Source organism: Garra rufa, chromosome 24 (genome assembly GCF_049309525.1).
Source record: "Garra rufa chromosome 24, GarRuf1.0, whole genome shotgun sequence".
NCBI classification, from domain to species: Eukaryota; Metazoa; Chordata; class Actinopteri; order Cypriniformes; family Cyprinidae; genus Garra; species Garra rufa.
This window is the reverse complement of record NC_133384.1, coordinates 26490781-26515822: the sequence shown is the minus strand read 5'-3', so window position 1 is coordinate 26515822 and position 25042 is coordinate 26490781. Positions and strand designations below refer to the sequence as shown.

The 25042-nt window shown below is 36.2% G+C and overlaps 3 protein-coding genes across 4 annotated transcripts in view; 2 read left to right on the top strand and 1 right to left on the bottom strand.

Annotated features, from left to right (window-relative positions):
* stag1b (STAG1 cohesin complex component b) overlaps window positions 1-7790 on the top strand; it is a 31070-nt gene extending 23280 nt beyond the window's left edge. For both annotated transcript variants that reach the window (XM_073830383.1, XM_073830382.1), the window contains exons 29-34: window positions 1057-1265; window positions 1930-2104; window positions 2251-2364; window positions 3240-3354; window positions 3487-3567; window positions 6780-7790. In XM_073830383.1, coding sequence (XP_073686484.1) covers window positions 1057-1265; window positions 1930-2104; window positions 2251-2364; window positions 3240-3354; window positions 3487-3567; window positions 6780-6803 — 718 coding nt within the window. In that variant the 3' untranslated portion in view covers window positions 6804-7790. The remainder of the gene's footprint in view (window positions 1-1056; window positions 1266-1929; window positions 2105-2250; window positions 2365-3239; window positions 3355-3486; window positions 3568-6779) is intronic.
* A 2760-nt stretch (window positions 7791-10550) lies between these two features.
* Window positions 10551-15323, top strand: msl2b (MSL complex subunit 2b). Its single transcript, XM_073830802.1, has 2 exons — window positions 10551-11646; window positions 12906-15323. The coding sequence occupies exons 1-2, from the start codon at window positions 11505-11507 to the stop codon at window positions 14546-14548; spliced, it is 1785 nt and encodes a 594-aa protein (XP_073686903.1). The 5' UTR covers window positions 10551-11504; the 3' UTR covers window positions 14549-15323.
* Window positions 15324-18230: 2907 nt separating this feature from the next.
* tnfsf10 (TNF superfamily member 10) lies at window positions 18231-23668 on the bottom strand. Its single transcript, XM_073830759.1, has 5 exons — window positions 23511-23668; window positions 22067-22213; window positions 21837-21882; window positions 21649-21762; window positions 18231-19593 (listed from the first exon to the last, which is right to left on the bottom strand). Exons 1-5 carry the CDS (start codon window positions 23631-23633, stop codon window positions 19130-19132), a joined length of 894 nt encoding a protein of 297 aa, XP_073686860.1. The 5' UTR covers window positions 23634-23668; the 3' UTR covers window positions 18231-19129.
* Window positions 23669-25042: the final 1374 nt, after the last annotated feature.

Below are 25042 nucleotides of genomic sequence, written 5' to 3'. Positions count from 1 at the left end.
TCAAACGCTTGTCTTGCTCTGTTTTTTCCTGTTCAAGACAGGGTATGTCGAAAACTCCCATCTCATTTTCTCCCTCCACTTCAAAAATCATTTAAAAATCATCCTGCATCGCTGCGGAAGTACTGACCCAATGTTTGCAACATGCAAAGAAGATCCAACACCCTTAATAAAAAGGGTAAAACAGCGATGGAGGACGATTTTGAAATGGATGGGATGGGAGTTTTTGACATACCCTAACTGTCTTGAAGTAGGAAAAAACAAGTTCAAGCAGAGCAAGACAAGACGAGCATTTAATGTTAAAAAGTATATAAATTGAAATAAAAAGAAAAAACAAGAAAAAACGTTTTTTGTTTTTGACTGTTTTGCTAGATAAGACCCTTCTTCCTCGTTTGGTATCGTTTACAACCGCATTTGGGATCATTTGAAGCTGCATTTAAACTGCATTTTGGAAGTTCAAAATCAGGCCACCATAGAAGTCCACTATATGGAGAAATATCCTGAAATATTTTCCTCAAAAACATATTTTTTCTACAACTGAAGAAGTTTTGAAGTTGGAGGAGAAAATTAGATGGGAGTTTTTTTGACATACCCTAAATGTCTTGATCCACTATATGGAGAAAAATCCTGGAATGTTTTTCTCAGAAACCTTAATTTCTTTGCAACTGAAGAAATAAAGACATGAATATCTTGGATGACATAGGGGTGAGTAAATTATCAGGAAATTATTTTGGAAGTGAAGTAATTCTTTAAAGAAGTAGTCCATCCAAAAATAAAAATCATTATCATTTACTCACCCTCATGTTATTCCAAACCTGTATAGCTTGCTTTCTTCTGTGGAACATAAAATAACGTGTTTTAATGTTAGTAATGTTTTTTTTTTATTTGTTTTTTTTATAAGTGATGACAGAATTTTCATTTTTGGGTGGACTGTCCATTGAATTTTTTACTATTTAGAATATTGATAACGTTACCAAAACTATGTCTAGATATTAGGCACTGCGTTTGTGCATGTTGCAAAATGTTTGATTCACTCTGTTAAATGTGTTCATGCCACAGTCATTCCTATCTGGAGAAGTTTATGACGGAGTATATGATGGAGAGAAGAGAGGATGTCTGGCTGCCTCTCATCGCATATAGGAACTCTCTGCTAACGGGAGGAGATGACGACCGACTGTCTGTCACAACCGGTGCCAGCTCTACAAGCAAAGCCAGCACGGTTCGCAGCAAAAGGGGTCGTCAGGCACAGAACAAAAAACGACCGGAAGGTAGAATAAAACCTTTAGTTTCATACAGGACAGTATGAAAAAACAGTGATGCTCATAGAATGTATTAAAGGATTACTTCACTTCCAGAATAAAAATGTCCTGATAATGTACACGCCTCCACGTCATGTTCATGTCTTTCTTTCTTCAGTCGGAAAGAAATTAAGGTTTTTGAGGAAAACATTCCAGGATTTTTCTACATATAGTGGACTTCAATGGGGATCAATGGGTTGAAGGTCCAAATTGAAGTTTCAATGCAGCTTCAAAGGGCTCTACACAATCCCAGCCATTTTCCAAAAAACAATCCCAGCCATTTTCCAAAAAAAATATGTATATACTTTTAACGACAAGAGCCCTTTAAAGCTACATTGAAACTGCAATTTGGACTTTCAGTCTGTTGGCTTCCATTGAAGTCCTCTATATGGAGAAAAATCCTGAGGTTCTTAATTTCTCTTCAACCGAATAAAGAAAGACATGGCCATCTTGGATGACATAGGGGTGAGTAAATTATCAGGAAATTTAAATTCTGGAAGTGAACTAATGCTTTAATCTTAAATAGCAGACTGCATATAAAATGCCCTATTATTCCCTTGTCCCTCTCTCCATAGCGTTGACAGTCTAGGATTGATCTGATTTGACATTGATGTCTTTTTGTGTAATTCCACAGAGGAGAGTGTTGAGGGTTCATGGGTAATGCGTAATGACACACTCCAGACACCAGGGGCCCTCCACACCCCACAGCTCACGTCCACTGTCCTGAGAGAAAACCCCAGACAGGCAGCAGAACACATTCCAGACCAAGACTCGTCGGAACCAGGCTCAGAACCAGACTACATGCACAAGTATGGAATTAAAGCCTGATGAAAAACAGGCGGCTAGTTTTTCACCGAGAAACATTAAGCAGAACGTGCTGATTTCTGTGCTCCTTCAGCTCCTGCTGAAGCAATTCTCACACTGCTCTTGCATCATTTTGTTCCCTCACATTCAGCCCTCAGATCCAGATGTCATGGTTGGATCAGCAGAAGATGGAGGAGGTGAACAGAAAAGAGAGAGGAGGAATGAACTACATGAAATCACGCAGCGGTGGAGTGAGACAGCAAGTGTACGTACTCACACAGTGGCCATGATGCTAAGCAGCTGACATTTCAGAAAGCTTTTGTGTCCTTTACTAAAGCGATAAGTCATGAGAAGACATCACAGCAATTCTAACCATGTATACAGTGACTAAAATTCCCTTAATCGTAATAAAATACAATACAATATGTTAATAATAAAATATACATTACATAAACACATACATCGACTGCCGTTCAAGGCTGCATTTATTTGATTAAAAATACAGAAAAAAACTGTAATATTGTGAAATAATATTGCAATTTAAAATGATTTTTCTATTTTAATATACTTTAAAGTAGAATTTATTCCTGTGATGCAAAGCTAAATGCTTTTATTCAGCAAGGATGTGTTAAATTTATAGAAAGTAATAGTAAAGACTTATATTGTTAGAAAAGATTTATATTTTAAATAAATGCTGTTATTTTTAACTTTTTATTCATTGATAATAAATCGGCATATTAGAATGATTTCTGAAAGATTGTGTAACCCTGAAGACTGTAGTAACAGCTAATGAAAATTCAGTTTTGTATCATGAAAAAATAATATTTTAAAGTTTATTAAAATAGAACACAAATATAACTTTTTCCTGTATTTTTGATCAAATATAAGAAATTGTGTGTATATATATATATATATATATATATATATTACATTATTCTTAATAAGTAATGATTATAAGTATTAAACATTTAATTGGATATTATTAGATATTAAAAAATATGTAATTTATGCAGTAACAATAACATGATACATTTTTAAAAAATCTAAATATATAGTTTTTATTAGCCTAGTTTAAGAAATGATCACAAACCTAAACTACAGTTTATCAATTTAACATGTCATTAAACTTATTTCATTCAGTCGAGGCCTCATGGAAGATGACGCTGAGCCCATCTTCGAGGATGTGATGATGTCGTCGCGCGGTCAGCTAGAGGACATGAACGAGGAATTCGAGGACACCATGGTGATAGATTTGGTAAGAATTTACAGATGTGCTGAGCTCCGTTTCGTAAATTCTTTAGTGTATTTGTAATGTTTCTGGTGATGGCCAAGACTACAGTTCATATTACAACATCTGTTCATCTGTCAACATTTGTCTACATTGTAGCCGGCATCGAGAAACCGGAGAGAACGAGCTGAACTCAGACCAGACTTTTTTGACTCTACGGCCATAATGGAAGATGATTCTGTAAGTGCACCTTTAAGATATTGGATAAAATAAGTGTAACAATGTTCTAGGGCTGTCACGATTCCTCGATTGCATTTTTCCTGTGTCGGGAAACTGGCAAAATACCGAAAGTGGTGCATTCCATGGGTGAGAATCCATGAGACGCGTTATTAGACCGTTTTCCAAGGCTGCATGATATATTAAACCCATTTAAAAATCCTAAAGCGATTCACTTAAATAAATATATGCAATCCATCCTTTAATTTATTATATGCATGTAGGTTATGTACATGCGTGTCAGAGCCACTCCATTCACAGTAAATGCTGCTCCACAAAAACAGCTTATCATTTACATTTGTGGATCTCCATCTCTGTATATTGCTGTGAGTTTGGGTTTATTATAATGTTTATCTGGGAACGCAATGTGTACCAACGCATCAGATTTGTAAGGTAAATAATTTATAAACCTACGCAAACACAAGAGAACAGGTTAATTGTTAACTGTTCATCGCAATTTCAAAATAAATGCCCACAATCTCAGTTTACACGTTTTGATGTCCACATATTCAGGAAATTACAGTAGCTATAGCATTTATGTTGTACAGTAATGACCAAATATTAAATGGACATTTGACTTAAATGTTGTTTAGTCAGTATTAAACAAGGATTAGATTACGCAGTAAAGTGTAAAAACAATTGTCAGGCCGTTGGCACCATCTCCAGGCATTTGTTATAATGCATAATATACGTAATGTAATGGATTTGAACAATTTTGTTCAATAAAACATATGAGTACTCGCTTTTCATACTTTATTTGAATCATTATTATTGCCTCATTGCTATTATATATGTATTTTAAATAATAAATGTATACATTACTTACAGTACTTTAAGTAACGGCTTATTGTTCGCTTATGTATATTTTTATTACTAAAAAAAACGATTATAATTAGAGATGTTCCGATACCCTTTTTTCCTTCCCGATACCGATTCCGATACCTGGGCTCGGGGTATCGGCCGATACCAAGTACTAATCCGATACCTGGGTGTTTAATTATATATACAGCTGTAGATAATACTAATAAATTGTTTTATGGTGTGCTTCAGACTTATCCCTTAATGAAACAAACATACAGTGATATATACAGTGAACTAGAGTATTTTTATTATATGACATACATTTGACAGTAATTTTTTTTTATATAGTTAGCATTAGTAATCTGGTTTTCTGACGTACATCAGCCCTGTTTATAACAGAGAATTTTGGGCAGATTTTGAAAGATTCACACTAGATCTCGCAGAAACCTTATTCATTGTGCGGCATTTTCAAATGCTCCTCACTGGATCTCGCAGCAGTAACAGTGTTGCAAAATCAACATTGGCTCCTGAATAAAGCTGTTCGGGGTTTGTGAAAGTTTGTTTGCGTTGCAGTCCAAGCTGATAAACGTATAGTGTTAGTTTCACTTTCGTTTCACGTGCCGTTTTATGTTTCTTATCTGAGACAGAAATTGCAGTGCTTATGAGTTGAACAACGCGGTGGTCACGCCAGTGTGACCGCTCACGAAAATTAGTAACACTGGCAGAAAAAATGGTCACAGTCTGGAGCCCTTTAATATTACCGCTTCAGTACAAGGAGTAATCAAACCACGCGCCTGTACCATTCATTAACACAGAGCCACGCATAATTCATATTTAAACAGTCGGTTTTCGGCTTAATATTAGTCCATATCACGATTTGATTTAAGTGTAATGAACTACCTTTGATTAATGCATCAAACTTTGACAAATTCCTTGACGTTCCGTGTTAAACTGTAAATTCCATTAAGACTGGATTCCGCGATTCCGTCCGTGTTTTCTGCATCGCCGAAATAATAAAGCCCTATGAGACATGCCGCCGTTTTACTGGCTGGTTGGTCCAGTCTGAGATACTGCCAAACAGCGGACAAACTGCTAGCACGTTTGTATTTCTTCTTCGCTGCTCTAAGCAGTGGTTGCTTGTGGCAACACAGCACTATTCCCTGTGTTTGCATTCTGAGCCGCGAAGAAGAACTGGCTTCCGATTTGCTAGCGGGAAAGAAAAAAAATGGTATCGGATCGGTACGTGGGTTCAAGTACTCGCCGATTCCGATGCTAGATTTTTTTGTGGTATCGGCGGCATTTCCGATACTAGTATCGGAATCGGAACAACCCTAATTATAATTATTAGATTACTCGATTAATCGTCCGAATAATCGACTAATTTACTCGATTACTGAAAGAATCGTTAGTGACAGCTCTACAATGTACCATGTTTTGTGGGATTCAGTTAAATACATATGCAATCCATGTTTAGTATATTCGTTTTAATTATTAACGTGCATGTAGGTCATGTATGTGCGCTCCACACGAATAATTAGCATTTACATGTGTGTGGAGCATCTCAAACTCCATCTCAACATATTATTATGAGTTTGGGTTTATTATAATGTTTATTTTGGAACGCATTATGCACCATTTCATCAGATTTGTAAGGTAAATCATTTAGAAACTTACACAAACACAGGAGAATACATCAATATCTTTTTTAATATGCTAACTGTTCATCACAATTTCAAAATAAAAACACACAGCCTCAGTTTACACATTTTGATCTCCACATATTCAAGAAACTACAGTGGCTGAAGCATTTCTGATGTAAAGTAAGACTACATATTAAATATTAGATAGACATTTGGCTTAAATATTGTTTAGTCAAAACAATTGTCATGCCGTTAACACCCTCTACAGGCATTTGTTATAATAAGTAATGTACTTTACCTCTACTGTTTATAATACATTATGCATTTTAACAATTTTGTTCAATAAAACATATGAGTACTTGCTTTTGATGCTTTATTTGAACTAATTATTATTGCCTCATTGCTATTATATATGTATTTTAAGTAATAAATTATTGTAAGTAATGTATACATTTAAGTAACGGCTTATTGCTCGCTTGTGTCTATTTTTATTACTAAAAACCAATCATAATTATCTGATTACTCGATTAATCGCTTGAATAATCAACTAATTTACTCGGTTACTGAAATAATCATTAGTGACAGCCCTATAATGTACCATGTTTTGCAGGATTACCAGATTCAGATATGCAAATGAAAACCCTACTTTGTTTTAAACATCCTTCTGAACATTTTTTTTTCAACCAGTGCTTTTGAGAAGCAAGTACTAATCGATTTATCTTCTTCCGCTAACAGGGATTCGGAATGCAGATGTTTTGAGAGCAGTTTCAGCCTCGATGGTGGATCACAACCAGCAACCAACAAGAATCACATCTTAAATGTTTATTTTTGTGTTTTAATAGCAGTTTCACACAACTGTACGCAAGCATGTGAGCTTCCTCTCTTAGTTTCGTGGTCGGCCATAATCCCATTGTGAGCCTTTCCTGTCAGTCAGCGTTTCCTCAGTTCATACGGACCAAGAAAGCCTGTAAAATCTGCTGGTCTTACATCGGTGATTGAAGCAACATCTCAGCAGTATCGGTTCCTGTTTTACATATCATTCATTGATTTCTCAGAGCAGATGTGGTTTAATTAGACATGTTTTGTGGCTCCATTGCTTTCGAGATATTTTAAGATTATCACCCGTTCATGTTCTGGTTTTGTTCAGGGTGAAATTTAGAAAGCAGGTTTCTCCAGAAATACTATTGGCCTTAAAAACTTTGGTGTTAGATTACTTGATTTAGCAGATTATTAAAAGCAAAGCCCACTTTGTTCAGAACAACTTTTTAAAATGTTCACATGTATGAGGATATTTGAGGAGGAAGTACACAGAAGTATTCATTACTTCAGACACTGGTCATGTGTTTTATACAAAACCTTTGTTGAAGAACTTGTTTGTTCTCATTTTCAAGACATGTTTACCTCCTCTGTTTAGAGTCTGCTCAGTGATTTACCTTTTTACTGTGCGTTTGTGGAAACATTGTAGCTTTCACACAATACTGTATTGCTGTGAACATTTATTGGTCGTTTATTGGGCTTTTAGGTCCATCTGAATCTCCACAGAGCAGGTTTTGATAGAGCCTGTGTGGTGTTGAAGAGTGATGTCAGAACCCTTGTTTAGACCGGTGCTTTTAGATACGATTCTGTTTCAAGTCTCCGGTCAAACAATGGGATTGTCATTTATTTTAACCTTTTCACTGTTCGAACTTTGCTTTTTTTTAAAAAAAAAAAAACAAGAAAATGTTTAAATAAAAGTATTTAAAAGTATTGTCAAGTATTTTCAAATGGATACCTTGTTTATAATACAAGTTCATTGTTGCTACATACAAAACAAGATTTGTTTTGATTATTAGAAGATAGTTTGATATTAATATTCTGAGGTTCATCTTCTGCTATACTGGAAATAATGAGAAGAATAACAACGTGCAGTAAATGGTAAAACTGTTTGAACTACAAACTACTGTGCTCATAATACATTAGAATAATATGGTAAGATACACCAATTTGCAATATCAAGCAGTAAAGCCAGCTGTTTTGTATAGTTAAAAATAGCTGGATGTGGATGAGTCCGGAAGCCACGCCCACTCCCACGGGAAGAAAAGCACGGATAAACATTTAAATGTTATTTAAAAATAATATAATATTATTAAAGTTCATGTAAATGAGCCTAACGCTATTGAAATACAATTGTAATAATCATTAAAGCAGTTGAAATCAATTAATTGTGAAAAGTATCCTCCACAGAAAGGAAAGAAATTTTATTCAGCTTTGTATTAATTGCTCCGCGCGTTAGATGGCGCTGTTAAAATGACAAATGTGGTTTTCTGTCATTCTCATGTCGATCCAAAGCTGTGTGACTTTCTATTATTCTAGGAACACAAAAAGAAACTAAAGACTGCGTTAGTCACTTTTAATTCCCATGCAGTTACAACGAATCCCATGTTATTGAATCATTCAGAGTAGTTCTGAGAAATTATTCAAATGATTCACTAAAAAGGCATGATTTAAAAGAATAATTCACTTAAAAATCAGACATCAGTAGTTGTATAGATATTAATCCATCTGAAAATTAGTATGTTTTGTGTGATGAACAGATCAAAAATTACATTGCTATTCGATGATAATCTTCGAGTCACTGAATCAATGAGTGTTACTGAATCATTCAGAGCAGTTCTGTGAAATTAATCAAATAAATGATTCACTAAAAAGAAATGACTTAAAACTTAAACACTTAAAAATCACACAACGATAGATAGATACATACATACATGCATACATACATACATACATAATTATGTCATTATTTATTCGCCCTCATGTCGATCAAAAAGCTGTGTGACTATATTTTTCTGAGGAACACAAAAGGAGATTGAAGACTCTGTTAGTCACTTTTTTTCATGCAATTACAACGAACCGGAAATCTGTCAAGCTTCAAAAGCATCATAAATATTATAACAGTAATCCATCTGACAATTAATATGTTAGGTTTGTGTGATGAACAGATCAAAAATTACATTGCTATTCAATGACAATCTTCGGATCATTGAATCAATGAGCTGAACTGAAGAACCGGAGGAGTCTGCATCGTTATTGAATCATTCAAAGCAGTTCTGTGAAATGATTCACTCAAACGAAATGACTCAAAAGAATGATTCTCCTAAAAATCAGACATCAGTGCCTAGTTGATAGATAGATAGATAGATAGATAGATAGATAGATAGATAGATAGATAGATAGATAGATAGATAGATAGATAGATAGATAGATAGATAGATAGATAGTCATTATTTATTCGCCCTTATATCGATCCAAACGCTGTGTGAATTCGATCAAATGATTCACTAAAACGACATGACTCAAAATAATGATTCACTTAAGGGGAGACGCTGCAGGCAAAAACAGTTTTTTATGCACTTGTCAAGTTTGAGATTTTGGGCTTTTTGGGACTTCATAAAGTGTTTTTTTAGACTAGTACAAAGAAAACACCCAAAAGACACTGTTAAGTGTTTCTTTTATAGCACTTTATTTGTGTCAATGCATTTAAATTACAATACATATTTTTAAAGACCGTTTTTTTCTCCTACACTGAGCCATAAATCTCCACTTCAGTAACACTTACACACACCAAACTTTACATTTTTATTCCTGTCTATATTCTGAAGGTTTTTACAGGTTATTTGTTCATATATAATTTGCTTGATTTTATACAAAATGTTATTCCCCAAAAATGGTAAAATAAATAAATAAATACATTGTTTTATGTCTGTTGTAAGTTTTTTTTTTTTTTTCAGAATTATGGAATGACAAAATTAGATACCCAAAACTCCCTCTGTAAAGACTCTAATATGTCAAAAAAATTAAACAAGAATTTTGAAACTGACTTGCTGGAGGCCATTTGGCCCTGCAGTGAGCAGTACCTGTTCAATTTAGTGCCTATTTCAATAAATAATGCCTCATTTGTACATTTAAACCTAACATTTTAGAATACAAAAAAAATGTTTGCAATTATCAATGTAATAAATCAACTGGGTAAGGAGATAACTATTAATTAATTAATTGTAAAAAAATTTACCCTATTCACCTGCAGTGTCTCGTCTTAAAAATCAGACGTCAGTAGTTATTTATAGATAGATAGATAGATTAAATAGTGTCTTTATCAAGGACAAGATGGATGATACAGATGACAAAATAGATTTGACTGCTATTTTAATGTTTTTATATATATATATATATATATATATATATATATATATATATATATATATGTGTGTGTGTGTGTGTGTGTGTGTGTGTGTGTGTGTGTGTGTGTGTGTACGCCACGCCCCACATCATAACTTTTATGTAACCAAGGAAACCAGTCGCCCACTCCAGTTTGCGTTCTCTTCTCGCGAGTTAAACACAACAGCCTCCCAAGCCGGGAAAAGTATCGCGAGACTATCCTGGAAGCGTCTCTCCATAGCCGTTCCTGCTTAGATCTCGCGAGATTTGAACAGCAGCGCCCCCTCCTTGTTTTAATGCGGAGAGGAAGGGAGGGGAGAAGGCTTTTCAAATACACATACATTTCAATATCGCTACTGAATATATATCCATACGTTTTTCTCCAAAGAATAACTAGTGCATATGGCGTGGACATTAAATTCGCACGTTTATCACGCGTAGCACGCACGACGCAGCCAAACGAAAGGAAAGCGGCAGGATAAATCCTAAAGAGAAGCGAAGCGGCCTGTTTTTGTTCCTGAGGCGCAGCTCACACTGACATCAAACGGCCAGCTAACTCATGGCGCTTTGTTAGACCCGAGCTGAAATTACTTCGCAGGCATGCACGGTGAATATCTGGCAGCCTAACGCGCTGGGAGACTCGGTGCACAAAAAGCGGCCTGTTTTCTTTTTTTTTTTTTTTTTTTGCAGCGGCAGCGCCATGAAGAGCGGCGGACAATAACAGAGTGACGGTGCTTGTGTGCTGTGGTCAGAGGCTGATCACGTCTATGCACGGCGAGAAGAGTAAATAAACGTATGGGATAGCGCTGCAAATAAGGACTGCGTTCATCCAGGAAGGCATTCTGTGTTCTCTGTTTGAATTTGGTGGTAATTGGAGGCCCGGTGGGGTGAAGAGCGCCGCCAGTGTGTTGTTGTTGAATTAAAAAAAATTATGCAAGAATTTGTGCAAATGCATCGCTGAATGTGTTTTCAATCGGATCAACGTGGATGGGCTTTTATCCGATGACGACGATGATGATTTGGCCGTATTTCGTACCGTGGAAGAGGGGCAAACGCTAAGATGGAGTGGTTTTAAAGCATGCGATGTAAAGACAAGCATATCTGCTGAAATCTCCCTTGCATTTCACACTCGACGGAATTGCACGCACAGGTTCATCGACATTGATGATACGTGGGCTGCCGGCGGGACTGAAGCCTTGTACTGTCGCTCCTTCTCTTTTTTTTCCTCCCCGAACTGGATCTGTCTAGCACGACACTGCTGAGATGAACCCGGTGAATGCGACCACTCTCTACGTGTCAGCTTGTCGGTCGGTGCTGCAGTGCGATCCCCGGGACCCCCAGGCTTTGGCGGAAATCTATAAGCTCTTGCCTTTTTTCAGACAGTCTCTCGCCTGCCTTGTGTGTGGTGAGAGCCCGTTTATTCTGCTTCATCACTGCATGCTTGCATGATCACTTCTGCTGGATCACTGCATGCTCTCAGAGCTCCACCGACCATGACACACCCCCATTCAGTCCACAAATTCCTGACCTACAATGACAACTGGAGCCTGGGCATTTAGACACACAGCAGTGCATACAGCCTCTGTGTTTATAGATGCATGGGGGGTTGAATAGTAATGGCTTGCCGGCTCAGTCAGATAAAACCGGTTGCTTGAGACGAAATTGCTGGAAAAATTAAATATATGTGCATGTAAATATAGTATATATAGAACAATTATATATTTATCAATGAATGTATATGTTAAAAATAATTTTATAGTCATATAGTCACAGTTTTTGTATTTTTCACCAGGCTTCTATAACATTTAAATAATAAATATAGTGATATAAATTCTAAATAATAATTATTTAACCATTTGCCAGCAATGTAAATCATTATTTATCATTTTAATTTAATAATTAGTTTATTTCATATTTTTTTTAATTAATAATTGATTGGCAAATAGGTGTGGGAACCTTGTTTTAAATGAGTTGGCAATTCGTTGCTAATTGCTTAATATTTATACTAATCATTGCATGTTCACCTAACGTGCGTGTGTTGATAAACACAATGCATTTGCATTTGAGATCCCTGCTAACCATATGCTGAGCATGTAATATGAGCCACATCATGCAGCATCACATGACCCTTTAACGTCAGCACATATGTGGCCCTTGACAACAAAACCAGTCATAAGAGATTTATACATCATCTGAAAGCTGAATGCATTGATGTATGGTTTGTTAGGTTAGGACAATATTTGGAAAAATCAAAAATCAGAGGGTGCAAAAAAAATGAAAATATAGCCTTTGAAGTTGTCCATATGAGGTTCTTAGCAATGCATATTACTAGGCCAAAATTATGTTTTGATTTATTTACGGTAAGAAGTTTGCAAAATATCTTCATGGAACATGATCTTAATATCCTAATGATTTTTGGCATACATTCTGACCCATACAAATATACCCATGCTTCTTAAGACTGGTTTTGTGCTCCAGGGTCACATATATGGGGTTTTCTTGAATATTACAGAACCCTATCTTATTTAGATGCTGTGTGGTGCTTGCATTGTGTTGCTCATGATCCACAAAAGTGTGATTACAGCATACTTAGCATGTAGATGTGTTATTATAATACCTATTCTGTTGTTTCATGCTCTAAACACAGATTCTTTCTTCATTTAGGCAACTTGCTACAAGATCCAATTGCTCCAACCAACTCATCGTGCCAGCACTATGTCTGTAAATTGTGTAAAGGTAAAAAGATGATGATGAAACCCTCGTGCAGCTGGTGTAAAGACTACGAGCAGTTTGAAGAAAACAAGCAGCTGTGCATCTTAGTAGACTGCTACCGAAAGCTCTGCGAGTACATTGCAGATTCTCCTCTCGCCCAGCACATTTCAAGTACTGTGGGAGGGTCCCCAGACATCCTAGCCCTTTTGAACGAGGGACTCTCATTGGACACCAGACAGGGGGAGGAGTCACCAAGCTTGACAAACCAATCCCCAACACCCTCGACCTCAGAAACGCTCCCAGATGAGGGCCAGTCCCCATCAACCGAGATCAAGGAGCAAGACCTCAGTCCTCAAGGGGTGAACGGTCTCCAGGACTGCAATGGCTTGACCAATGTAGAAGAGTTGACCGCCAGTTTACCTCCGCTTGAGGCCAACGTGTCAGACTCGGTGGAAAGCGGGGTCGACGTTGTGAAACAAGAGAGTTTCACAAATGAGATCCCCGTGTGCGAAGCGGTGGCAGCTGCAGGCGAGGAACTTTGTACCAGCACCATGGACATTTGTGGCTTTGGCGAGGATATTAAACATGATGGCGGGACTTTACTCTTGAGTGTAGAGGAAGTGCTCAGGACTCTAGAACCAGACCACGTTGCCCAGGACGAGTGTCCTGCGATATTGCAGTCGACCCTCGAACCTTCGGCGAACTTGAATGGACCATTCGCATTGGTCGACTCCACTCGGCAGCTGTCCTCTCTCCCCCAGGACTCGCAAGAAGTCCTCGTCCCCCAGCATTCGACGTCCCAGCTTTTGGGAATATCCTGTTCTGCGGTGACGCCCAGAATGCCACGGTCTAACCGGAAGCGTTCGAGGTCAGAAAGCGACAGCGAGAAGATTCAACCCGTACCCATTTCTACCTTCATCCGTGGGCCTACGTTGGGTGCCTCCGCTCCTGTTCCCATCAAGTGCGAACCAAAATCTCCCATTCAGACTGTTCCCCACATGGCAGCGGTGCCTAACGGTGGTGGCCTTTCGAAAGTAGGCAAGGCATTACTGGTGCCTGCTAAACCTGTCAAAAAGACTCTTGACAACCACGGACCCAAAAAGGCATACACTAAATCCAAACAGGGCACTCCAAAGTCAAAGGAGAAGACAAAAGAACGGATTTTAACTAGCCCCCTCATTCCCGGGAGCCCCACGAAAGTGGTGTACAAAAAGGCGCAGGAGAAAAAGGGCTGCAAGTGCGGCAGAGCAACCCAAAACCCAAGTGTTCTTACGTGCCGTGGACAGCGATGCCCCTGTTACTCTAACCGCAAAGCCTGTCTGGACTGCATATGCAGGGGCTGCCAGAACTCCTACATGGCCAACGGCGAAAAGAAGCTGGAGGCCTTCGCCGTGCCAGAGAAGGCGCTCGAGCAGACAAGACTCACTCTGGGCATCAACGTCACCAGCATCGCAGTGCGGAACGCCACCGGGAGCGGCGCCGGCGGGATGCTTAACGTCTCCACGGCGGCTGGCTCACCTGTGGCCTCCTTCTTGGCCACGGGGCCACACGAAGACAAAGGATTCGATGAGCCGTTGGACATGAGGTTTGACTGAGTTCCAGATGATTCTCCTTTAACATCGCCCTGTATTCCAAACCGGCTTGCTTTCAGTGTGATCCGAGGGGCTGATGCCAGCAGAGTCAGCGACAAGGCAGCTACTGTGATTCTGTTCCAGTTCACATTATCAATTAAACTAGTTATTGCTGAAGCTCGTGCCTTTAAATCATTTGTACTATTCGTTTTTGTTTTCTTGCACAGCGGCGTCGAGTCGGGATACTGTAAGTCGAGAGTTTCTGTGGTAAAGGTTTTCTCTCTTTATTTTTTTTACATTAAAGTACAAGTGATCTATAAGGCATGATCTTTGGCAAGATATACCTGACCTCATTGTTGTGGGTCACGCTATGTGCATATGTGGAAGATTTTCAGTTTGTAGGTTAGGGGACGAGACCTGATACATGAATGGTACCCTACAGCATCAGTAGAGACTGGTTGTATTTATAAACAGCAGTTTTTGTACACAGACTTAAGGAATTCGATTTAAAAAGTACATTTTATGATATATTTTGTAAGTTACATTAACAGCATTTGCAGTATTTATTGGGTATCACTTAACATAGATTACGGTCCACCCAGGGCATCAGCTGGATACCATTTCTACAGATGCAAGTCACACAGATGCAGTATGTACGGTTTTTCTGTCTAAGTTATGTTGTTGTCCTGATTGTGCTAGTTTTTGCTGTCTCAAACTGTTATTTTTTTCCCTTGGGGCATTTAAATACCTGTAATATAAATGTAACATATTTCCACAAAAAAGAAAAATCCTAACATGACTGTTGTGTTTCATTTCCAAGCATAGTTTTTTGTTTTTAAATATAAATCATTCTGACAAGTTTAGAAAGCTTGTTTGAATGATGAATGTATTAATTAGTGTGACTATATATATATATATATATATATATATATATATATATATATATCCAAACAGGAATGCAAATGAAATAAGCTAAACACAGCTGCACAGACATGCGATGTTAAACAATGGGTGCTGCAAACAATTACAAGAGTGGATTACAATCACAACAAGACCTTGGAATGAAACATATGTTGTCCATATGTGAGTGCATAACTTATGTGCAATGTCGTTTTTTCAAGCAGATGCATGAAGGTGGGTATAGTTTTGTTTTTTGTTTTTTTGAGCTGGAAGGACCCTGGTAGCTCTTCATCACCAGTGCAAAGCATGCAATTTTAATAAGGCATTTCATTCATATTCCAACTCAGGAAAAATATTGCTTAGGTTGGCACTATTGCTTTATTCTGCGATCTAAAAATGGAGAAATCTACAGTTGAAGTCAAAAGTTTACATACACCTTGCAGAATCTGCAAATTAGTAAAAGGGATCATATAAAATGCATGTTATTTTTTGTTTAGTACTGACCTGAATAAGGTATTTCACATAAAAGACATTTACATATAGTCAACAAGAGAAAATAATAGCTGATAGTACTTCATGAGTCCCTTGTTTGTCCTGAACAGTTGAACTGCCTGCTGTTCTTCAGAAAAATCCTTCATGTTCCACAAATTCTTTGGTTTTTCAGCATTTTTATTCTTTCCGAAAATGACTGTATGATTTTGAGATCGAACTTTTCACATTGAGGACAACTGAGGGACTCAACTATTACACTATTACATAAGGTTCAAACACTCACTGATGTTTCAGAAAGAAAAAATGATGCATGAAGAGCCGGGGGTAAAAACTTTTTGACTTTGAAGATCAGGGTAAATTGAACTTATTTTGTCCTCTGGGAAACATGTAAGTAGCTTCTGAAGGGCAGTACTAAATAGAAAAAAATATGATATTTAGGCAAAATAAGAAAAATGTACACAAATTCATTCTGTTCAAAAGTTTTCACCCCTAGCTCTTCATGCATCGTTTTTCCTTCTGGAGCATCAGTAAGCTTTTGAACTTTCTTTAATAGTTGCATATGTGTCCCTCAGTTGTGCTCAATGTGAAAAGGTGGATCTCAAAATAATAGTCATTTTTGGAAAGTGTTAAAATACATAAAAATGTTGAAAAACCAAATAAAAGAAATTGTGGAACCCGAAGGATTTTTCTGAAGAACAGCGGACAGTTTAACTGTTCAGGGCAAACAAGGGACTCATGAACAACTATCACTAAACAAAAAACACAGCTTTGGATTATTCAGGTAACAACACCGTATTAAGAATCAAGTGTATGTAAACTTTTGAACAGGATCATTTTTATAAATTTAACTTATTTTCTCTATATGTAAACATCTTTTATGTGAAATATCTTATTCAGGTCAGTACTAAACAAAAAAGTCAGTACTGAACATGCATTTTATACAATCCCTTTATTTATTTTTTTATTTTTTCATTTTGGTAAAATATTTAACATTTTGCAAGGTGAATGTAAACTTTTGATTTCAACTATCCATTGTGTTTGCAGTTTATGTTGCATCTTTGTCTACAGTACCTTTGAACCATCTATATTGCTTTTGAAACATTAGAAGAACATCAAACTATTAATCACACGTTTCAAAGTCCACTAGATGGTTAACTGGATTCATATGTTCTTAATAGTAAAATCAAACAAAGCCATGGGGTGCAGTAACGTTCTGGATCTTTGCCCAGTCGTTGTATTTGCAAACATTTACCACAAGTGGGCAGAATATAGACAAAATCCATTGCTATGTTGATAAATTCATAGAGCATGCTGTTAATACCTCAACAAATTGCATATTCAGAACCTCTTTGTTCATAAGAAATAGGTGTAGAAAATCAAACCGTTTTTTTTTTTTACAAAAACATTTTATTCATGTTGCAGTAAAAGTAATAAAGGTAAAATACGTCTGCTAAAAATATAGTTCCAGTGGATAGTATCAAATATTTGAGATATAAAAATAATCACCTAATATATTGTCATGGTCTACATTCTGTGTGTGTATGTGTGTGTGTTTTTGCTATTACACTTCCAGTCAAAAGTTTTTGAACAGTAAGATATATGCCTGCATTTATTTGATCCAAAATACAGCAAAAGCAGTAATATTGTGAAATATTTTTACTATTTAAAATAACTGCTTTCTATTTGAATATATTTTAAAATTTTACTTATTCCTGTGATTACAAAGCTATATTTTCAGCATCATTACTCCAGTCTTCAGTGTCACATGATCCTTCAGAAATCATTCTAATATGCAGATTTGCTGTTCAAGAAATGTATTATTACAATATTTAAAACAGTTGAGTGGAGGGGGGAAGAATTTTAGAAATTAATACTTTTATTTAGCAAAGATGCTTTAAATGAATCAAAAGTGACGATAAAGACATTTAGAATGTTACAAAAGATTTCTATTTTACATAAATGCTGTTCTTCTGAACTTTCTAGTCATCAAAAAAAAACATATTAATAAATAATAAAAAATGTTTTTTGAGCCGCAAATCAGAATATTAGAATGATTACTGAAGGATCATGTGCCGCTGAAAATGCAGCTTTGAAATCACAGGAATAAATTACATTTTAAAACATATTACAATAGAAAGCAGTTCTTTTAAATAGTAAAAATATTTCACTTTTTTGTTTTTGTGTACTTCGAATCAAATACATACAGGCTTGGTGAGCAGATGAGACTTTTTTAAATCTTACTGTTCAAAAACTTTTGACTGGTTACATGGTCTTAAAACGTATAATGAATCACCCAAAGATTGTTTTATCAACATTATGTATAATGCACATATTTAATATGAAGAATTATAGTCTGTAGGAAACAAAAAAATATCCAAAAGGGAAGAACACAGTGTACTGTAACGTACATAGTTACTTTTAACTGAAAGTCAGTTTCGAATTTCAGATTAAATGCTACAATAAAACTGAAACACTACAGGGAACAAACCAAAAATGCAGAAATCTTGGTAAATGTATATACAAAAGACATTATATACAAGACGATTTACTATTTTACAAAGTCACAGTGATTTTCACATTTAGTTAATCAAGATTCATGCATATAAAAACTCACTCACTCAATACAATACAAACACAATAATAGTGCTTAAAACTGACAATCATGTCAATAATACAATCAAGGCATGATTTAGAAGTCTCTCATTCTCACATCTCTCATTTCGACATCCCAAAACACAGTTTGTCTTTAAAAACGTGAAAAGGCAACACAATCACAGGTGCAAAAGAACAGAAGCACGCAGGAAAAGCCTGCAGCTCTTCCGCAGGCGTCAAAGTCTTGCTTAAAGACGCTCTTTTTTCCTGCCTGGACAGACTTGTCGTGTCCAAACAACTCGCTTCCAAAACGTCCTGGCAAGCCCCTCGCTTTCCGTCGCCCCTCCAGGCAGAACGTGTTGGATTGGAGCTCCAACACATTTCACCAAGGAACTTTGACGATTTACGATCGGATCCGCTGACCGAAATGTAAAAAAGCGCCACATGTTTGGCTCTCATCAATCAAGGTTAACTGTTCTGGCAAGAGACCGAACGCCGCATCCAAATGTTTTAAGGCGCTTGGCGGCCGTTCAAAAAAAGCTCAGGTAGAAATACCCGAGCAAGCCGAGTCTTGCCGCTCATCTTGAGCTGAAAACAAACTTGTTTTCTGGCTGTGCTTCACTAGCTGACCAAAAACGCTCCGAAGAAGCTCGACTTCTCATCCATGTCGATGGTGCTCACGTTGCTGACCGTCACAAACACTCTGTCGCCTCCTCCGAGCTGAAACAGCCCAGCTTGGTAGATCGAATACAGCCCGTATTCGGTATCACGTGACCAGCAGGTCGTCCGAGCGTTTTTCATGAGCAAAATCGGCACTGGATACGAACTTACTTTTTTATAAACATACTGCAACATCGGTTTCCCCCGAACCGATTCGCCTGACATCCCGTCTTCCACCTCACGCTCACTTTCGTCCTCTTCGATGAGCGTGTGTCGGAAATAAGTTTGGGAGTAGATGTAATAAAGCCCGGCCTGCGGAACCACCAACTCTCCGTCACTTAATTCCACGTTCTGGAGGAACGCCAGACCTTTTTCGGACTCCCACGACTGAATCTTTTGGCCGTAGACCTTCCTGTTCGGTTGACCTGCATTGTTAAGCCAAAGAGAAGGATTATGGGTCGGGTTTGACAGAAAAGCTGCATTGTTTCAGCATTTGGCAGACGAACGGTGTGCTTGTTACAAAGACTCGGCTCGAGTTACAAACTAGCTTTTTGTTTCAGGCAAATGGCCACAGAGATATGATGAAACTGTTTGGTTTTGAGAAGGAGTAAAACGTTCTCTGGTCTACACTACCAGTCAAAAGTTTTTGAACAGTATGTTTTTTAAAAAACCTCTTCTGCTCAGCAAACCTGCATTTATTTATCATTTAAAATAACTGCTTTCTATTTGAATATATGTGACCCTGGACCACAAAACCAGTCATAAGGTTAAATTTTACAAAACTGAGATATATACATCATATGAAAGCTCAATAAATAAGCTTTCTATTGATGTATGGTTTGTTAGAATAGGACAATATTTGGCCGAGATACATCTATTTGAAAATCTGAAATCTAAGGGTGCAATAAATCAAAATACTGAGAAAAACACCTTTAAAGTTGTCCAAATTAAGTTCTTAGCAATGCATATTACTAATCAAAAATAACATTTTGATAGGTTTACAGTAGGAATTTTACAAAAAATCTTCATGGAACATGATCTTTACTTAATTTCCTAATGATTTTTGACATAAAAGAAAAATCAATAATTTTGACCCATACATTGTATTTTTGGCTATTGCTACAAATATACCCCAGCGACTTAAGACTGGTTTTGTGCTCCAGGGTCACATATTATAAAATGTAATTTATTCCTGTGATCAAGGTTACATTTTCAGCCTTCAACGTTTTTTAAAACAGCTGAGTACATTTTTTCATATCATTTTACACTTTTAGGATTCTTAGATGAATAGAAAGATCCAAAGATCAGCATTTATCTGAAATTAAAAAGCGTTTTTAACATTTTACATTATACCATTTAAAAGCTTTTTTAAGCTTTAAGCTTTCTTTTTTGGAATGAAATCATTACTTTTATTTCGCAAGGATGCTTTACATTGACATTTATAATGTTACAAAAGATTTCTGCTGTTCTTCTGAACTTTCTATTCATACAAGAAAAAAATCTTCTCAGCTGTTTTTTAACATAATAATTAAAAAAAATGGTTTTGAGCAGCAAATCAGAATATTAGAATGATTTCTGAAGGATCATGTGACTGGAGTAATGATGCCAAAAATTCAGCTTTGAAATCACAGGAATAAATTACATTTTAAAATGTATTCAAATAGTAAATCGTTTTTTTAAATAGTACAAATATTTCACATTTTTACTGTTTTTGCTGTACCTTAGATCAAATAAATGCAGGCTTGGTGAGCAGAAATCATTAAAAATAACATTAAAAAGACATTATAAATGTATTTATCATCACCTTTGCTAAATAAAAGTATTAATTTCTTTTACCCAAAAAATGTTAAATGGTATAGTGTATAATGTAACAAAAGCTTTTTGTTTCAGATAAATGCTGATTTTTGGACCTTTTTATTCATCAAAGAATCCTGAAAAAAAATGTACTCGACTGTTTTAAAAGTCTGATGAGATTAATAATACTAATAAACGTTTCTTAAACAGCAAATCAGCATATCAGAATGATTTCTGAAGGATCACGTGACCCTGAAGACTGGAGTAATGGTGTTGAAAATTCAGCTTTGAAATCACAGGAATAAGTTACATTTTAAAATATATTCAAATACAAAACAATTGTTTTAAATAGTAAAAATATTTCAGATTTGTACTGTTTTTGCTGTACTTTTGATCAAATAGATGAAGGCTTGGTGAGCAAAAGAGACTGCTTTAAAAACATTTCAAATCTTACTGTTCAAAAACTTTTGACTCATAGTGTGCATTAAAGCTACATTAAAACAAGGTTCATTTGCAGGCACACAATGCCGTTCTTACGTAACAAAGTGTTTTTCCTGATCTGATCTGGATGTAATCTATTCTTACTGTGGTTTAAAGGTGAATGTGGACTATGACCGAAAGATAAGCTGTTGTTGTTGCTGTTATATCCAGTACTAAAACTGAAACTGAGTTTCTGAGTTGCGTACCTCCTCCGTCTTTTTCTGGTATATAGCTTCCAGTCACATGCGCTGCAATCTTGGGCCGAGGGGAATCGTCTTGATCTTGGATCACCAATGAAGGAAGCACACGTGAGACTTCATCTGTAAAAAGCCTGAAGGTTAATTCACTTGAGGTTTATGTCTTATATAAACGTAATGTGATTAAATATGATTACCTTTGACGGCAGATGAAATTTCTTTCTGGTAACGACTGGACATTGACTGTTATAAAAAAGAGATTCAATTTCAGTTTTTCAGTCACAATGAATGTTTTCTCTCAGCTTTCTCAATTTAAGCTAGAGAAATTAAGGAAATTCCTTTATTAATTAAAAAAGGTAAAACGATCCATAAATGGACTCATTGTCTAAACCCTGGTCAGCTTTTATAATTCAGAGCCCCCGGATACCTTTTCAATCAGAAAGTGGAGCTGTTGCGTGACCTGCCAGCAGGGGTCGTCCTTTCCCTCCGCCGCGTTCAATTCCTGACCCTTGATCGTTCTGAGGTTGGCGCGCATCAAACACGACACGCTACTCTTGGAGAAGGTTTCCTTCATCTGTGAATACAAAGATGTTTTTAGTGCTTATGATTCATTTTATGTTATAGCTAAATATTCTGCTCGGTGACCTACTAGTTAAGCATTTTACATGTGCATGAAATATACATTATTGTTTACATACATAAAAAAAGCAAATATAATGACATTACATGTACTTTTACTTAAAATCAAATGACAGTCAAGATGTGAAATGCCAATTGCTTTAAAACGTCGTTTATTTACATAAAATGCAAAAAAAAAAGCATTTTATGATACTTTAACGAATTTTACTTTCATGCAATTTTATTTTTATTCAATGCAAAATTAAGTTATATATAATTTTCCTTATTATATGATGATTGATTGATCATTTTTACATCGATAAATCGCTAAATTTAAAACATTTTGGTTAACATTAGTTAAATAGGCTATTAACTAATATAAACGAACAATGAACAACACATTGTTACACTGTTTATTACTTTTGGTTAATGTTAGTTAATAAAAATGCAGTTTATGCGAGTTCACAGTGCATTAACTAATGTTAAACACAACTTGTGATTTTAATAATGCATTAGTAAATGCTGAAGTTAATATTAAATAAGATTAATAAATGCTGCGTGTTAACTAATGTTAACTAATGAACCTTATTACCGACATTTTGTATTTGCAATCAAAGGACTTTTGCATTGCATGTCACATGAGATGAAAAAAATGTCATATTTACTAACAATTCATATATTTTTTGATAAATCGTATCATTTTTGCTGGCATACAATGCTAAAAATAACTATCATATACTATTATAGACGCGTATTTTAATTTCTTAAATGACAATTGCTTGTAAATAGGACTCAGTTTGTTCCATTTATGTTTTGCATGTATCTAAGCAATTATTATCTATCAATTCTTCAATTTTACCAACTTTTCTATGCATATAGTGCACAAATTAGCACATTCTGTGCGTATTCTTAATTGATTACACATTAATAATTATAAAAAGTTATATTCTGCATACACATTTTCTGCAAAAAGACACTTTTTAATAACTGCATTGCCATTGATTGTCTGCTATTGCTTAACTCGTACTTCAGGCTCTACTGAGCGACCTGTTGGCAGCTGTCCACTAAACAAAATGCAGACAGAAACCTCAGCAAACGACCTGAGGAAAGCTTTCAAACAGCCTACATTCGCTGCACAGCCTTCCGTTTACTGCATTTCCAATGTCGCAACATGCACAGCAAGGCTTTTAGGCAAACTTTTGCACAAAGTTTGCCTAACATGCATGAAAACGCCAAAGTTAAACGGCCCTTACCGTCGATAAGACGTTGCTGAAGTATATGAAGGTCACGGCCACGGCTATTGTTTGCAGAAGAATTGCGGCCAGCAGAAGAAGTCCGATATACTGCATGGTATGTGAGCTTGTCATGCTGACCATTGCGTGTGTTGCTGCAGCTCGAAACAAAAGCTGGGGCAGAATTCCTTCTCTCTACATATGAAAAAAAAAAAAAAAAAACATGGAGGCGGGGCAGCGCTTGACTATCAAGGAAACGAAGTGCAGGTTTTGCTTTCCTGTAAAGATGTGTATGTAAAGCTTCTTTCGTTTTTTCTTTTCTAAAGCTAACATAATATGAAAAAAAATACTTGTGAAGGTTACGTAGCATCGCACAAAACTTATCTTCGCACAAAACTTATCTCATACAGCTGCTGTAAAATCCAATTTAAATGCACAATTCACGCCAAATTTAAATCCTGTCATAAGTTTTCCAAGCCCCTAGGGGTTTTCCGTAAAACACAAATGGAGTTTTTTGGCAGAATGACAGCTTTATCACTGTTCACTTGAATTGCGTGTCAGAAAGAAACAACTGAAGTGTGTAGTGGATAATATGTCTAAGTTCAATGGAAGACATCTGAAACAACATGAATTTGAGGAAATTCCTTTAAACCTATCCACCTTTTTCTTCCTGTAAATGTGGGCGTGGCCGTTTGTAAATTTTTGAATCTCATTCGTCGAAAACAGCTTGTTTTGCTGCTTGATATTGCAAATAGATGTGTCTTACCATATTAATTTAAAGTATTATCTTAATTATGAACACACTGGTCACTGGATTGTAGTACAAACAGTTTTACTGTATGTTGTTATTCTTGCTATTGTCCTGTTTGCATCAGTTGCACTGAACGTAATCCCACTGAACTTAAAAAAACGTGCATATTTAGCTGATAATATGCTGCTGAAAATGTTCAACTATTGTCATGTTTTGCACTGTGCTAATCGGTCAGACCAGGAAAACATTTGGAGTACTATAGACTGCCAAAAGTGATTACAAGTCAAGGAGAAGAGTCCAAAACACTTTCTGAGGAACGAAATGCATTTGTGGTTGGCCAAACTGAACCAGGATTTCCAGGGCAAGAATCTGACAACATTTGTGTTTATTCTTATAAGTTCCAGTGAGGAAGGCAAAATATTAGGCAAATATCTTAATTAATACTGATCGTACGTATCTTTACCACCTATTAACTTTAGTTTGTCAAAATATTGCGCCCTTTCCTGCTTACTAAGTACTTCTCTATATGATGTAGCAGCTTTTACATTTTTTTTTTACATGGTTTAGACTGCAATAAATTAGTTAGGATATGACAATATTAGATACAACTATTTGAAAATCTGGAATCTGAGGGTGCAAAAAAATCTAAATATTGAGAAAATTGCCTTTAAAGCTGGCCAAATGAAGCCCTTAGCAATGCATATTACTAATCAAAAATTAAGTTTTGATATATTTATGGTAGGAAATTTACAGAATATCTTCATGGAACATGATCTTTACTTAATACCCCAATGGTTTTTGT